Below are 15,654 nucleotides of genomic sequence, written 5' to 3' on the forward strand. Positions count from 1 at the left end.
CGGGTGAGGATTTGAAAAAAAAACAAGAATTTACTATCTGAGCTGTTTTGTCATGACTAGTGACAAGATATATATATAATTTTGTTTTGGTATTTATTTGAGGAGGACTAATAGAACCAAGTGGGTTTTTTTAAAAAAACAACAACAATTTGCATTGCATTCGATTTTTCAAGTCCACAGATAATTTTTTTTTTGGACAAGATTTTTCTTATTGAGGATTATTTAAAATTATACATGTTATCAAAAGGCCTTATGCCCTAACGTTAACTGGAAAAGCAGGACCGAAAATAGTACACGAATCATCGAATCATCGAATCGATGGTAAGGAGAATGGACACACCTGTGCATTACTCCGCACAGCAGGGGAGGCCCGCGAGCCTGTGCGGCCTCGGGACTAGGAGCACTTGCTACAGATTTAGGAACTTGCCCAGGAAACGGGCCTCCTGCCTGGGCTGCTGGCAGCGTGCTCTCTGCCATTTGGGCAGCTGTTCAACCTGTCCAGACCTCGGATTGCTTATCTGCTACACAAGGCAGGCGCGCCGGACAAACTGGTTCCCTCAAGTCCTTCTGAGTTCTAAAACAAGACGTCTCCCCGTGGTATTCTGAACCTGCTTGGATTTGGAGATCTCTGGGAAGTTATTTTAAGATGAATGGAGGCTTTGTGTCTCCCAGATTAGGGAGGAACATGCTCTTTCAAGCTGATTTCGACTGCCTCTATCCCTGATGTGTTGAGATGAGTTTTTTGTTTGTTTTGTTTTTGGTGTGACTGATACTCCAAATTTTGGTTAGAATCTGGTGGGGTTAAAAACAAAAATTCAAAAACCAGAGGAGGAGGTGGGACTAGGCTAGCAGGTGGTCTGTTCAGGAAGCAGCTTTCCTTGGTTTGTGGAGGTGAGAAGAGGCGGCAGCAGCATTAGAGCGAAGGCAGACTCTCACCCGTGGGCCCCGGGACACACAGCTACAGCACTGTAGGTCCTCCCTTATCCTTGCCCACAGTTTCTGCAACTTGAAGCGAAAAGATGTCTGACAACCAGTTTCACCACAGGCTCACTGACACAGACAAGCGTTAATTAAGTTCCTACGGACACTCATCCACGTCACTGCCCAGCGACGCATTTAAGGTCTCTACAGAGCTGGAGATGACTTGCAGCTGAGTGGCCGACGTGACTCCAACTCAGTGTGGCATCAGAACTCGGGTACTTTTACTTTCTTCCCCTTCTACGAATCCTTAGTCAAGTCTGCGTCGAAAAGAAATTGCTTTTGATAAACCAGTTTACTTCCTGTTTTAAGATAGAAGTACTCAAGTTCCAATAGAGCACACAAGCTACCTTTTTTTTTTTTCGTCCAGAAGCTCCACAATTGTTTTTTTTTTTTAATCCTTACCCGAGGATATTTTTTCCATTTATCTTTAGATAGAGTGGAAGGGAGGGAGAGGGGGGAGAGAAAGAGAGAGGAAGAGAAACATGGATGTAAGAGAGACACATCGACTGGCTGCCACCCACACGACCCCGACCAGGGACGGGACGAACCGCAACAGAGGTACGTGCCCTTAGCGGGAACCAAACCTGTGACCCTTTGGTCCACAGGCCGACACTTTAACCACTGAGCCAAACCGGCCTGGGCTCCACAACTGTTTTTTAATATTGGTTCTATTAAATTAAAAAAATATTAAAAGCTACCTTTTATTTAGTAAATAATGTCCCTTTCTCTACTTCAATGCCCAAATCAAAAGTAAACAAACAAACAAAACCCTACCGAACAATAGTGAACAACCGTTGGTCAAGACCTAGATTGCAATTTTTATAATTCACATTGCAGGGAAATAAAAAATAATGTTTCCTTTGTATGTTGACAGTGGCAAAGTAGAGAAAATACAAACATGTAACCTAATAAAAATGATTACGAGTACATTAATTCCAAAGAACACAGGTTTTCTTTCCCCTTCCCTATCACCATGGCAGCCACCCATGGCTGTATCCAAACGGGCAAAACAAAGGATTTTCTTTGGCATGCACCAGGGACAACAAATGCTTCTCCCAGAGGCACTGCATCCTCTGCCATGACATCCCCACATGTAACTTCAGTTTGGCAAATGGCCCTCCAGCTTCTCCAGTAGGCAGGCAATGCCCGCCCAAGCATGCCTTGCTCTGTGGGCACCGCAGCTCATCACCACAGTGAGTATTAACGGGTGAATGGGCAACTTCCAAAAACCCTGTGCACCTGGCCTCCACCTGTGTCCTCTCTGTGGTTTTCTGCACCCCTGCACTGCGGAGGAGGCCGGGTGACGACAGCCGCCCCCCAGAAGGATGTAGGCACCAGAGTTGTCTTTGAATGTGTTCCAAGACTAGCTACAGGTGTTGGGGACTTATCCGCACTCCTTTTCTGGTTAGGGAAGGCTTTGCCATGCGATGCAGCGGAGCCTGGGCCAGCGCAGAACATCTTTTCAGCCACATCAGAGTTTTGGTGTACGTAGCGTATATTAATAAATAGGTAACTATTGCAGCACTTCATGCAGCAGTGACACAGTCAGGTCTAGCGAGGAGTGTGACAGCACTGCCCTGTCTGTAGGAAGTGCTCAGAACTCAGTCTCCTCATATACACCCTGATGCACGAGCACGATCATAGTGTCCCCACACCTCTGTGAGAACAAAATGAGAAAATACACTCGAAACTTCTAAAATACCAGTGAATATTCGCTATGCTTAGGATCTATATAATAAACAGAAATGAAATAAATCTATTCATTCCTATATACTCCACTGATGAAAAGTAGTTTCAAATCTGAAAGGCCTCTTTCCAGTTCCTTCCTTTCTTTCTTTTTTTTTAAAATCCTTGCCTGAGGATACTTTTTTCCCATTTATCTTCAGATGGAGTTTGGGGGTGGGGGGGAAGGGGACATCAACATGAGAGGGACACATCAACTGGTTGCCTCCTGCACAACCCTGACTAGGGCCAGGAGGAACTGCAACCGAGGTACGTGCCCTTGACCGGAATCAAACCCGTGACTCTGTGGTCTGCGAGCTGAAGCTCTACCACAGAGCCAAACCGGCCAGTACTCTTTCCAGTTTCTACATTAAAAAAAAAAAAAAAAAAAAAATCAATGGAGAGGACAAAAGTAATTATTTTATAACTTCCCGGCAATGTACAACCTGTGTCTATATTCTAATAACCGAACCACAGAACAGAATATGTAGGTTTCTCTACAGGCTCAGAGTAATGAAGTGTGGATTCATTAGTACAATCTGCATAAGCATACAATAAAAAATAAATAAAAACAATAACTGAAATAAAGGCAATGGAGATTAAAATAAAACAAAACAAAACAAAACAAAACAAAACACCTCACAGAGCTTTCTGGTTTTCTCTTTGATTACCTTCCTGAAACCAAGAGCAAAGAAAAAAACTAACACAACCAGCCATCCCTTAAAAATGTCTTTCTGTCTTTTCTAGATAAGAAACTGCACAGGTAAGGGCTGAGGCAGGAGCCCTACAGCAGAGCCCCATGCCCCGCTCACATTAGTCTTGACTCGGGCTGCAAGTACCTCGTGAAATTGTTCCAAGTTTCCAAAGGCTAAGTCCAAGCTCGCTGTCTATTTAAAACACATTACGCTAGATACATTTGTCTGCACACCACTCCTCAAAGACAGAGATGCTTTTATCTCTTTTATCTATGAAAAGAAAAACACTCTGAAATAAAAGGATTAAACTTTGCCATGCCTGTAAACAATTAATTTGAAAAGTGAAAGACTAACGATGTTAAAGCAACTGTACTAAATCAATGATTGATGTTCTGAAGAACAGGAGAAAAACTCAACCAATAATTGGATGAGAATTAGGGCAAAAAAAGGGGCTTCTTTTCTTTCTTTCAGGTGGGGCATATATTCTAACCAATTTCAGTTTGTTAAGTAGAATTTCAAGCGCAAAATATAATAAACATCAGGTGCCCACCAACTATTCACTAGTGCCTAGGCTAACCAGAAAGATAGGTAGAAAGACAGACAGAAAGAGATCTTAGAGAGAGGCAAAGGGATCATATTTAGTGAGTTGACTTGGGAAACATCACATGGCAGCAGTTAAAGAAATATTTTATAGGGGAAAATAATTTACATTCTTTGATGTTAGAGTTTCATATGGAACGCTAACATCAAACAGTTGTATTCACTAAAATATAATTAACTAATTTTTCTGGGTTTGTTTGTTTTGTTTTTACTTATTAAAAAAATATACATATATATATCAGGTTACTAGATATGGCCTAAAAAAAAAAAAAAAAAAAGGATTCATAGCGTGGGTACCACGGGAAAGTGGAGAATATGTCACTGTGTGCTGACAGCTGTTATGACTGAATAGACAGTGCCTTAGCAGGAACACTGTAGAAGAGAGGCTGGGACACGAGGCAGACACAGAGCACTGGGGTGGTGGTAAGTGGTGGAGCAGCGGTGCGGGGAAGTATCAGTGGTTTCTGCTTTACTTTTTAAAATTAGATTTATCTAAGGGGCAGTGATTCCCTGTGAGCCACTTGCTCATTTTAAAGGTGCTAAGTCGCCCATCTCACAAATAATCAAGTTGTTGCAACATCATCTATATTATTTACAGTTGGAGTTTTTGGAATTGCTCCTATTATGCAAATCAAGCAGCAGATGATGTATCTCAGATTTCCATTTAAAAGAACACATTCTTCCCCCTGTTGAAATCTATAATGTTATTATGGGTCTGGTTTTCATTTATCTAGCAGCAATATTTTCTTTTGCTTCACAGACTACTCCAAATATATGCAGCTTTTTCATTTGGATAGTATTAATTTTTCCATAGATCATATACAAAAGAAATTCCATCTGAGGATTAAAGGACCCATTGACAGTAGCAATAACATTCATAATGCCAGCAATGATCATTTTAATAGTTCCCAATATCTATCAGGCACTTTCTTTGTGCCAAGCCCTCCTCTAGATGCTTTACATGCATTAATTCATTGAATCCTAATAATTCTAGGAGGTTGGTACTATTATTAACCCTACTGCATAGATGAAGGACCCAAGGCAGGATAACTTCTCCAAACAAGCTCTTCAGGAACAAGAAGAACCTAGGATGCTTTCATAGGAAAGAAATTGTTGAGAAGCATATGGGCCCTTGTAAGATATGCCAATTAAAAACATGAAGTAAGTAAATATATTCATGTTTGAAACTTTACATAAATAACCCCAATCAAAAAAAAATAAAAGATCCATATTTTACTAAGCTTCTTTAATCAGAGTAACAAGCACCAGTGTTCAAGAATGCATATGACATGATGTGGTTTACACTTTGTCACTTCGAACTCTCTCACAGACAAAACCATTTCAACCTGGCCTGGCAGCAGACACACACACCAGCCAATAATTCGATTTGGGGTAAACCCTCTGGCTTAAGTATCTGTTTGTCTGTTTTCCCTTGAAAGAACTAATCTCTTAAGTTTCAAGATTTAATATTTATTTTACTGTTCATAGGATTTTTCTATTGATCTCTGGATTTGAAATCAACGTACGTGTCCTCATTTTATGAGAAAATGGAACAAAGACGTTCAGGCAGGTTTTCCTAAACTGCAGAATGGACCTGCAAAGGGCTGGTGTGCCCATGAACTCCCTGAAATGAGTGGGCAACGTGTGTAGGTGCCTTTTGTTTGCAAGTGGGATTTAAAATGGTCATCAAAGTCTCAAAAGGATCCCGTTCCCCCAAAGGATCAATGTTAATTGTACTCAGTGATAGGCCCAAGGTCACACAGATGCTCAAACTGGGATTTAGTTTTCAGTCCTCTGCTTTCTTATTCAATCATCTTCCTAACATACCTTAAAAAACTAATATTAAACAAAAAAACCCACCTGAAAGCTATTTATATGTCATTTATTCTTTGGAAAAATTCCGTTCGACTAGAGTCTAAGAACACAATTGAAGACTTCTAGCTCTAAGATTTTTATCATAAGTGTTTCAAAATGTATACTTCAAAATTCCTAGACAGTCTTCCCAGCACAAAAGGCACCATTTTTGAATTAGGTAGCAGGGGTGGGGAACCTTTTTTCTGCCAAGGGCTATTTGGATATTTATAACATCATTCACGGACCACACAAAATTATCAACTTAAAAATTAGCCTGCTCTATTTGGTCAGGCTAATTTGGTGAGGTGTGTGATGCTAGCTGGTATTGATGTCAAGGGCCTAATATGGCCCAAGGGCTGGCAGGTCCCCACCCCTGGGCTGTTCAGGCACTACCATTGTGACTTCAAAAGCCGCTACAGGTCTGAGTGTCCTATTGGAGAGTAAAGCAGTCTTGGGCCCGAATGACTCACATATTAGAATTTTGGCTCTGCCACTTACTAATTATTAATTAAAACTAAGTTATGTACGGCCCAGTGTGGCTCAGTGGTTGAGCGTCGACCCATGCACCAAGAGGTCACCGGTTTGATTCCCAGTCAGGGCACATGCCCAGGTTGTGGGCCTGATCCCCAGTGGGGGGCATGCAGTGGGCAGCCAATCGATGTTCTCTTTCATCGATGTTTCTATCTCTTTCTCCCTCTTACTTCCTCTCTCTCTAAAATCAATAAAAAGGGAAAAAAATTTTAAAAACAAAAAAACAAAATTACTTGAATTTTTAGTTTAATAGTTTCCTCATCGGTAAAAACTGAATAATCACAAGTAGCTTTGGAGACTGTTCTGAACACTACAGAAAAAAATCTATACATGCTTTTCTATGCCGTATATAAAACCTATGACATGGTACCTGCCACACAGTAGATGCCCAGATAATCATATCTATAACTCTATTTCTTTGTTGTTGAATTAAAAAGGAGCGGTTTAAATGTTGGCTTTATATTTACACCTGGCCAACAATTTTAAAAATTCCATGTCAATATGGCTTCTAAATTGAAATGTTAATTATAATTCTACTAAAAGAAATAGAGCACCAGCAGCTGTGGAGAGTATACTAGAAGAAAAAACAAAACCCTTCTTATCTAGAACTGGAATAATCAGATTGAATTTTTGCCATGTACGAGACATTATAATAAGTAATGTGTCACTCATGGTTATTCCTTGGTTTATGAGAAGTTAAAGGTACTTAAAAAGAGATCCAGGGTCAGAAGTTCACCTCTGGGATCAGTTAGGGATGGGCCCTACTTCTGCAATGGTAGGACTTCGATGCAGCTGAATCACTGGGGTTCCCCACATGGTGTCACTGCCTCAGAGTAGTTATGCCATAAACTAGGAAATAAAATACTAAAGTGAAATATCTGTGTCCACAGGTTAGTGCCCAGTGATAAAGTGGATTTTTAGGCACAGGTTAAGGCTGGCGTGTGAATCATGCTGAGTTCCTCAGTCACAGTCACAGCCTGTCAGTAGGTAAAGAGCTTGAGGGACGTGGCTGCTGAGCTATGTTACTTAACACTGAGACTCAGGGGCAATTTCCCAGCTGAGCTCCTATGCTTTTCATTTCTACTTTAATAAAAGTACACTTTCTGGACAACTGTAGATTCTGTAAGATTAGGCGTATTTTTATATGCTATCTTGTGCACATAGACATAATTTTTTTAAATAAAGACTAAATAGAAACTAATATCTTACATTATTAAAATAAATCCTATCACCCCTCTTCTTCAGGAATTACTATTTTCTCTTAAAAACTGCTTAAGATGGAAGGGACCCCGATGGTACCTGGATTGGGCAAAAATTCAACTGTGTTTCCATAATGCTTAATCTGTAACTCAACAATGATAAGTATCTTGAATTTATTCTGCATATTTTCCAAGCATAAATGTAATGAGCATAATTTGGAACCATGTCCTGAAATGTCCCTATTTTCAAGGAGTTCGGTAGCACATTGGTGCCCACACAGAAGTCCTGATTTTTAAAAAAGTCCCCTTCCACCGCCCAATGACAGCAGTGTAAACATTCAGTACTCTTATCGAAGAGGACGACCATATGAATCACTGCGGCAACTTCCAGTTCTTTCTTGACTGCTTGTCGAACAACTCTTCAAAGGAAGGGAAGAGTGGTCAGGACCACCGAGAGAACGAGAAGAAAGCACACAACACAACCTTCAACCAAAGTCTTTTACATGATTGCCACAGCAACGCACAACGGGCACGCTAAATTTCATACGTTGTGCGTGAAGTCACTTAACATTGTAACACACATGTAGAATCTGGCCGTGGGCTGTCAAGGTTCCCTTTACAGCAGAACCTCAGCTAGCAGTTCTGTGGTCCCAGCTGCCAGCATTTCTCCCTGGGCTTAAGACACAGGCTGACTGCTTGACCCCTTCAATATCTGCTGGCTAGGGCTTAGTCGAAAATAAAATGCTGTTCATGGCTGTAATCTAGATTAAAGCTCTCTGTATAGCCCCTCGACTTCAATTACACGCTTCTAGCCTTTTGCATAACACTTAAAATGGAAAGACTTTTGGTTTCTAGGTCAGCTCCAGATTTAGGTTGTATTTGTGGGCACAGAGTTATAAAAAAGCAGGTTTTAGTTTGATGCCAGTGTTTTGGCTTTTATACTGTAAAAATAGCATGGGAATAAAATGTACATAGTTTCCGACTATCATAATAAAGTACAAGGAGGACCTGTCCTGTCCTGTACACACACATACTTGACTGTTAGGATGGTGGAAAATAACAGGTTAAGGAGGATGATGACCGAGTGGGCAAAGCTCTGGGACATGGTCGTGTTGCTGGACCTGATGGAGTGAGAACAGGGCTACACATAGCGAAGGCGGACTGACGAGTTCTCCAGCCAACACCAAGCCAATTGCGCCCTCCATTTACATTCATTTACTTAATTTCTATAATTCAGCTTGCTTCACTAAGGAAAACAAGGTTTCTCTATTTGTGACTTGGTTTAATTTCACATTTACTATGGTGAGACAAAAAAATATTGTTTTTTTTTTACATTTTAAAATGGGAAATATGGACATAAAATGTAAATGTAAACTCTATATGCTAACAACCTCAATTACAGTTTCTAAACAGGACTTGAAAGCAGCAGTTACCTGTTTGATACCACCCTGCTTGAACTAGCTTGGTAAAACGTTGAAACACCCGATCGATCAATTTTTTCAGCACCGAAAAAGGCTAACGCTTGAACACCTAGTATCCTTCAGTTGCCTCAGAAAGATGCTATGACATTTTTCCAACATGAAAAATAAAATTGTGAGAGCTCTGTGAAACGTATGTGTGCCACCTGATACCATTCTGAGGGGAGGCTGCAGGTGGGGGTGTGGTGAAATGCTGAAAGACTTTTCCTATTCCCCTCAAACTGGAAATAAATGTAGTGCTTGCCTTTGGTGCTTACTGGGAAAGCTTTTTTTTTTTTAAAGTATTTTTTCTTTATTGATTTTACAGAGAGAGGAAGAGAGAGGGAAGATAGAAACATCGATGAGAGAGAATATTGATTGGCCGCCTCTTGCATGCCCCCAACTGGGGATTGAGCCCACAGCCTGGGCATGTGCCCTGACCAGGAATCGAACCAGTGACCTCTTGCTGCATGGGTCGATGCTCAACCAGTGACACACACCAGCTGGGCTGGGAAAGCTTTTAAACAGAGTCTCACTTTCAAATGAACTCTGGGTTCTGAGGAGGCAGAAAGGACATGGTCAGTTATGAGAGGAAGTAGTGGTCATCAGAGATTTTGGAAGCAGAAAAAAGGAAAATGTTTGAACTGAATGGTTCTCAAAAGGACTGGGTCTGAGGCTGGTGTTACTAAATGTTCCATAAAAATCTGGAAGAGGTTAAGCAGTCACCTTTCAAGTTTGAGAGATCTACTCTGCTCCTCTGGGTGCCGATGAGGATGCACGGGGCATGTGGCATGTGGCGGACCAGGGCAGCTGCTATGACAGAGGGGTGGACTTAAGTGACACTGTAAACTATTTTCTGAGGACAGTAATCCAATGTGCCACCATGGTCAAAAAGACTAACAAAATGCTGAGTGTTAAACATGAGCTTCTAATTGTTCTTGAAATGCCCTGTGAGAGGGTTTCAGTCTGGAAAGGGATGAATGGCAAACACTTCCTTCGTGTGCCTTTAAGAGAAGCGAGGTGTATCTGAGGAGTGGTTCTCATCTTTTAGGAGCAGTCATTCCCCTGGAATGTACTTCTTACCACAACCGTGAGAGAAATTACCAAGCAGTCCACAGATTAGATGTACCAGACATTTCCAATGTGCTTAATTGTGTTAATCACCACATCACCAGCCCTTGACCTTTGGACTGTCCCTAGCGGCTACCCAGATTTATTTACAAATGACTTCCTTGCCCGTTTTTAAATAAGTTAATGGGCATCTTCTAACAGTCACTTTTTAAAATTCCTAACCCTCAGTAACCATCAGCAAATGGGCAATCGCAAACTGCTTCCCTTAGATAAACATCTAGGATACAGGCAAAAGGGTCATGAGGGATGCTCTCCCATTATATGATTGTGGGCTCCTGCATGCCTGCACATGGTACATTTGTATGAGAAAGAAAAAGTGAGAAAAAGCATGATGAAATCGGAATCATTTTCATAGACGGCTTAACACCTAGTGAACACTGTGTTTTCATGCACATACTTAAACTCAGGTGTAAGTGACATCAGGATTCCCTTACCTTCTATTGCTGATAGGAGAACCCGGGAATGATCATATGCGATTACATTTGCATATCTATTCTTTGGTTTGTTTACTTCCAAGTTTGAATGTTCCCAGGTGAACTGCTGGCCAGGGTCAATTGACTTGAAAAGAAAAACAGCACACACATAAAATCAATACTGAGTAACAATGGATTATAAGCATTTATCACAAGTAACACACATGGATTTAACAAGAAAACTTCAAAGCCACACTTCATCAAGAGGTTCCTAGCTGTGAAGCTGAACACTAATATAACCAGAATAACATAAAATGGTTAATCATAGTAAAAAAAAACAAAACAAAACAGTGATTGTTACCAACATTGATTCAAATGAAAAAAAAAATCAATATAGATGTTCTGTTAATATTGAAAAGGCAGATTTTACTATTATTATTATTTTAGTTTTCCATTTTTTCTTTCTGCTGTTGTAGTTTATAAGTTACCTTGGTTCAGTATTCCTTCCAGTTCTGTGAACATTATCTTGTTTACGCTCCCCTCTTCTTTCCTATCTGGATCTAACCTCAATTTTTATTTATTTTTTAAATTTTTTTAAAATTAATTAATTTATTTAGAGAGAAAGAGAGAAGACAGGAGAGACAGAAACATCGATGTGAGAGAGAAACATGGATCAGCTGCCTCCTGCATGCCCCCTGCTGGTGATCGAGCCCGCAACTCAGGCATATGCTCTGAGTGGGAATCCAACCAGGACCTCTCAGTCCGTGGGGTGATGCTCAATCCACTGAGCCACATTGCCCTAACCTCAATTTTTAAATTGACTGGTTTTTCGCCAGCTTCACTGGACACAGGCTCTACTGTTCATTCTTCACCGACAGGCTTACGTCTTGATGGAAACTCAAAATTTTGTCTATTTCTCCATAATACATTATGACCAGTGTCACAAGGCAATTTGTACAATCTGAACAGTAAAGGGAAGTCGGGTAAATGTTAAAATCATGTTTGTCAGAATATTAATTTATAACCCAATGCAGATAGGGTTTAATTGCTTTTCTATTTATATGATGTTTTCTATTTATCAGTATGTGTCATGTTTAAAAAGCTTGCTTCATTTTATTCTTTATTTTAAACTTATTTGTTCTGATTTTTAATGCCTTTCCTTAATGCCTTAGTTCAACCAGTTATTCAATAATCTAAAATAAATATTGCAAATATAAAATAATATATAATTTTTTATACTTAAATAGAACCATTATTTTGAAACTTAATCTATTTTTTTTGTTTTGTTTTGTTTTTTATCCTCACCCGAGGACATTTTTCCATTTTTTGTTCAGATAGAGTAGGAGGGAGAGAGAGGAAGAGAGAAAGAGAAACATCGACGTGAAAGGGACACATCGAGTGGCTGCCACCCGCACGACCAACCAGGGCCGGGGACAAACTGCAACCGAGGTATGTGCCCTTAGCGGGAACTGAACCCGGAACTCTCTGTACCACAGGCCAACGCTCCAACCGCTGAGCCAAACCGGCCAGGGCCCATGTTTTGATTATAAAATCTAGGGAGACTTTATTTTCCTGCAATGTTATGGAAATCAAAACTTTTTTTTTTTTTTTATCATAGGACACTTTTTTAATACTTATAATTTAGTGTTGTGTAGAAACATGAATTCAGTAATTACATAAACAAGGTTTTAAATGATCAAAATCAAGTTTTCAGAAACAATGATAAATTAGTTTTATGTACAGGTGACTTTTTAAAAAAAGTAAAGATATTATGTTAATAGAATTGTTAGCAGTAATTTTTTATGCTGAATATCTTCCATTATTTTATGTGTATATGTAAAACATATCCAATGGCTGTTACAATATTAAAGATGCATACATTTTGTGTTAAAGGGACAGAGTTCAGCATGACAATAAAACTCACCAGTGTAAAAAGTCAAGCCTGCTAACAGTCATGAATAGCCTCTAAACATACTAAAATTCTCAGCAGTCTAGATTGCAGCCTCTAATTTACTAAGGATTTAAACCCCCTTTCCTTTTTCAGACTTTGCTAATCTATATATAAACTAGTCGATCGTTAAATAGCATTCAGCAAAAAAATTATCCATGCCTTAGAGTCTAAAGAAGAGTGTAATTTGGGGTCTCTCCAGTTGCTTGTTCCAAGGAAACTTGTCATCTCCTCTGCAGAATGTACTCTCCAAGTATTCCAGGAGCTAAAGGGAGCAGCATTCAAATGACTGGGTGGAAGCCTTCAAGTCAACCATGAACTTGCACACAAAACAGTACAGCTCCATTCAGTGACCAAGAGCTGACTCAAACATTTCTCAGATCAGTCCCCAGTGCACCATTCCACTGTCACTCCCCAGGCCCAGTCCTTTAGTGTTTGCTGTCTGATTGGGATCCGTCCTCCACTCCCTCACTGCAGTCCACTCTTCACACCAAAGTAGTCTTTGTTAAGCTCCGCCCTGGGCAGGTTAGGTCCCTGTTTAAGACCGTTGCTGGCTCTGGGTGACCTACAGCCTAAATTGTGAAGTTCTCAGCGACAGTCCTTCCTATACATTTTTAGTTACAAAGAATGGTTTGACAAATGCTTTCTTTTTAATGAACTGAATGGATACATACATGTTGTTGAGAACAGTTCGTAAAGAGAAATCATGGACTAATCCCTCCACATGTAACATGCGAGCTAGAGAACAGATTATGGAAACTGCATTGCTGTGTATTCACTTTAATCCTTTAACACTAGTTATCACGTGGCTCAGTGATTAAATGTGACCCTGAATTACAAGTGCCACTGATACTGCACTGATGAGCATTACTGAGTACGTAAGCTTCTTACACCTTATTCTCTAAAATAATGCCAAGAAGCTCCTAAGCTCGGAGGTGCAGTCCTTGGGTGGAAGATGTTACTCTTTCTGATGGCCTTGTTACTCAGGCTATGATCACTCTCACATGTGTAAAATGGCCTACAATTAATTAGACTAATCAAAGTGCATCTATCAACTCAAAGACACTGTTAATTCGTATCCATTCCCAGCCCTGCAGCATATTCTCAGCCGTCAGCATGATTTGATGCCTACATCAAAGAGTCTGTGATAGTCGATGTAAGTGGAGCCTCTTAATCTAGGGCCAGAAGGGCCATTCCGGAGGCACTGCCCTGTACACGGTTTTCTAAGTCTCTGGACTAGTTCAAACCACAAATGTTTTACAAACCCATGGTTATAACATCCACAGGAAAGCAGACACCCTGATTACAAAGACTAATGCTTATGGACTCTCTACCTGAAGACAGAATCAGCAACCAATCCCGTATAGCCAAGTGTGGTTCAGCCTGCCAGTATCAATAGGAACTCCTCCTCCTTCTCATGTATGTATTCCTTTCCTTTTCTGATGAGAAGCCCTTGCCTTACACTGTAATGGGAATGCCCATTCGAGTTTCTGTCTGAATCTGTGCACCCCAAATTGTAATTCTTTGATCCCAAAGAAATGCTTGTTACCTCTCATTCTGGCTTTTTCATTTTAGGTTAAGGGTTTAAAAACGGGTAATTGAAACATGAGTTGCACATCATATATGTTAATATGCTTATGCTTAAAATACGACACATGAGAAGACCTGTAAGTAACAGGATAGTTGTACTAATAGCTGCCAGGTCATTATGCTTTACATGCTGTAGACTGTTTAATTTTCCCAAATGTGATGAGGTAGGTGGTGGTGTTTCTCTATTTTGCAGACAAGGAAATTGAAGTGAATAAAGATTAATTCAATAAATCTTACTGAAGGCCTTCACAGTGGCAAGGAACCGTGCTATTTGGTGGCCAAGTAATTGCTCACACATCATACGTTGACCCTCAAGCCCAGGTCTGTGTGATTTCAAAGCCCAGCTGATGACTAATAACTGGGAATCACTAAGCCATGATCCTACTTAACGACTGAAAGGGTCACTGTGAAATGGAGAAGCCCCATATGTGAAACACACCCAAACATAACTATCCTTTATCTTGCCACTCCAAATGCTATTTCTTCCCAACTGATCGTCCTGTGTCATTCTGGGGCCGTTACATAAGAAATCAAGTATTAAAAATGAGGTTGGCTTCACACGGATGATAAAACAGATGGGATGCAGCTTACATTTATACTCGTTTTACACGGATCAAACAAACATTGATTAAATAATGCTGACTTGTCTTTGTGCAGCCCACATTCATCCATCTGTATCTATCCATCTGACTGAACACTTAACAATACACAGCACAGGTCATCATTCTGGAGCTTGTCAGAATGCTGAGAGGAGTAAACTCAGTCAAGAAACATGAACTAACTAGTAGGTCAAGTATAAGATCTTTTATAGTCAGGAAAAAAAACAAACTGGTTGAACAAAACCAAATTTCAATTACCCATGTTAATGAGGCAAAGATATCATGGATGAGTAAGACCCTAATTCTCAAAATCCACTTTCTAGGCTTTTCTTAGTGCTGGTGAGGACACAGTTGCTTTGCCTCTCTGTTTTCTGGTTTTTCTCGCTGATGCCCTCTTAAGGAAGAATAACATGAGCACCATGGAGAAAGAACGGAGGCCTAGAGTGACACAGAAATTGATTTCCACTTTGACATTATATTTCTTGGCTGAGCCATCATGACTACATGGTCTTCCTGTCATAAAATAAAATGAGGCCACCCCAATATTATTAAAAAATTTTTAAATGAACCCCCTTGTTCCTAATGGAGTCAACTTCCTCCTGCCGTTGGTATTTGGTGTTCCCAAGCTTGACTCTCAGGTCCTCTGCTCATCCTTCTGGCTCTGTTCATCCAAATAATTTCCGGCAGGATACTCCCTCCTTCCCAGCACAGTGCCCAGTACTCGAGCAGGCATCTGGGCCAGGTCTTCTTTAGCCTCCACTGAAGGGAATTTTATGAGTTGGAAATAGAGCAAACTAGATATTTTTTCAACCGAAAGTTGATTAATAACTTTTTAGAAAAAAATGAAATTTATATATTACACGGTCACAGAATTCATAAACAAGAATGATATTGATCAGATATACCTTTGTTTTTCCAATCAACAAGGCCCTTG

At 40.2% G+C, this 15,654-nt stretch overlaps 1 protein-coding gene across 10 annotated transcripts in view; it reads right to left on the reverse strand.

The window, feature by feature from the left end:
• Positions 1 to 15,654, reverse strand: part of PTPRD (protein tyrosine phosphatase receptor type D) — a 315,163-nt gene that overhangs the window by 73,336 nt on the left and 226,173 nt on the right. For all 10 annotated transcript variants that reach the window (XM_036260627.1, XM_036260626.1, XM_036260625.1 and 7 more), the window contains one exon: positions 10,605 to 10,728. In XM_036260627.1, the coding sequence (XP_036116520.1) occupies positions 10,605 to 10,728 (124 nt within the window). The remainder of the gene's footprint in view (positions 1 to 10,604; positions 10,729 to 15,654) is intronic.

The sequence above is a fragment of the Molossus molossus genome, unplaced genomic scaffold (assembly GCF_014108415.1).
Source record: "Molossus molossus isolate mMolMol1 unplaced genomic scaffold, mMolMol1.p scaffold_m16_p_14, whole genome shotgun sequence".
Classification (NCBI taxonomy): domain Eukaryota; kingdom Metazoa; phylum Chordata; class Mammalia; order Chiroptera; family Molossidae; genus Molossus; species Molossus molossus.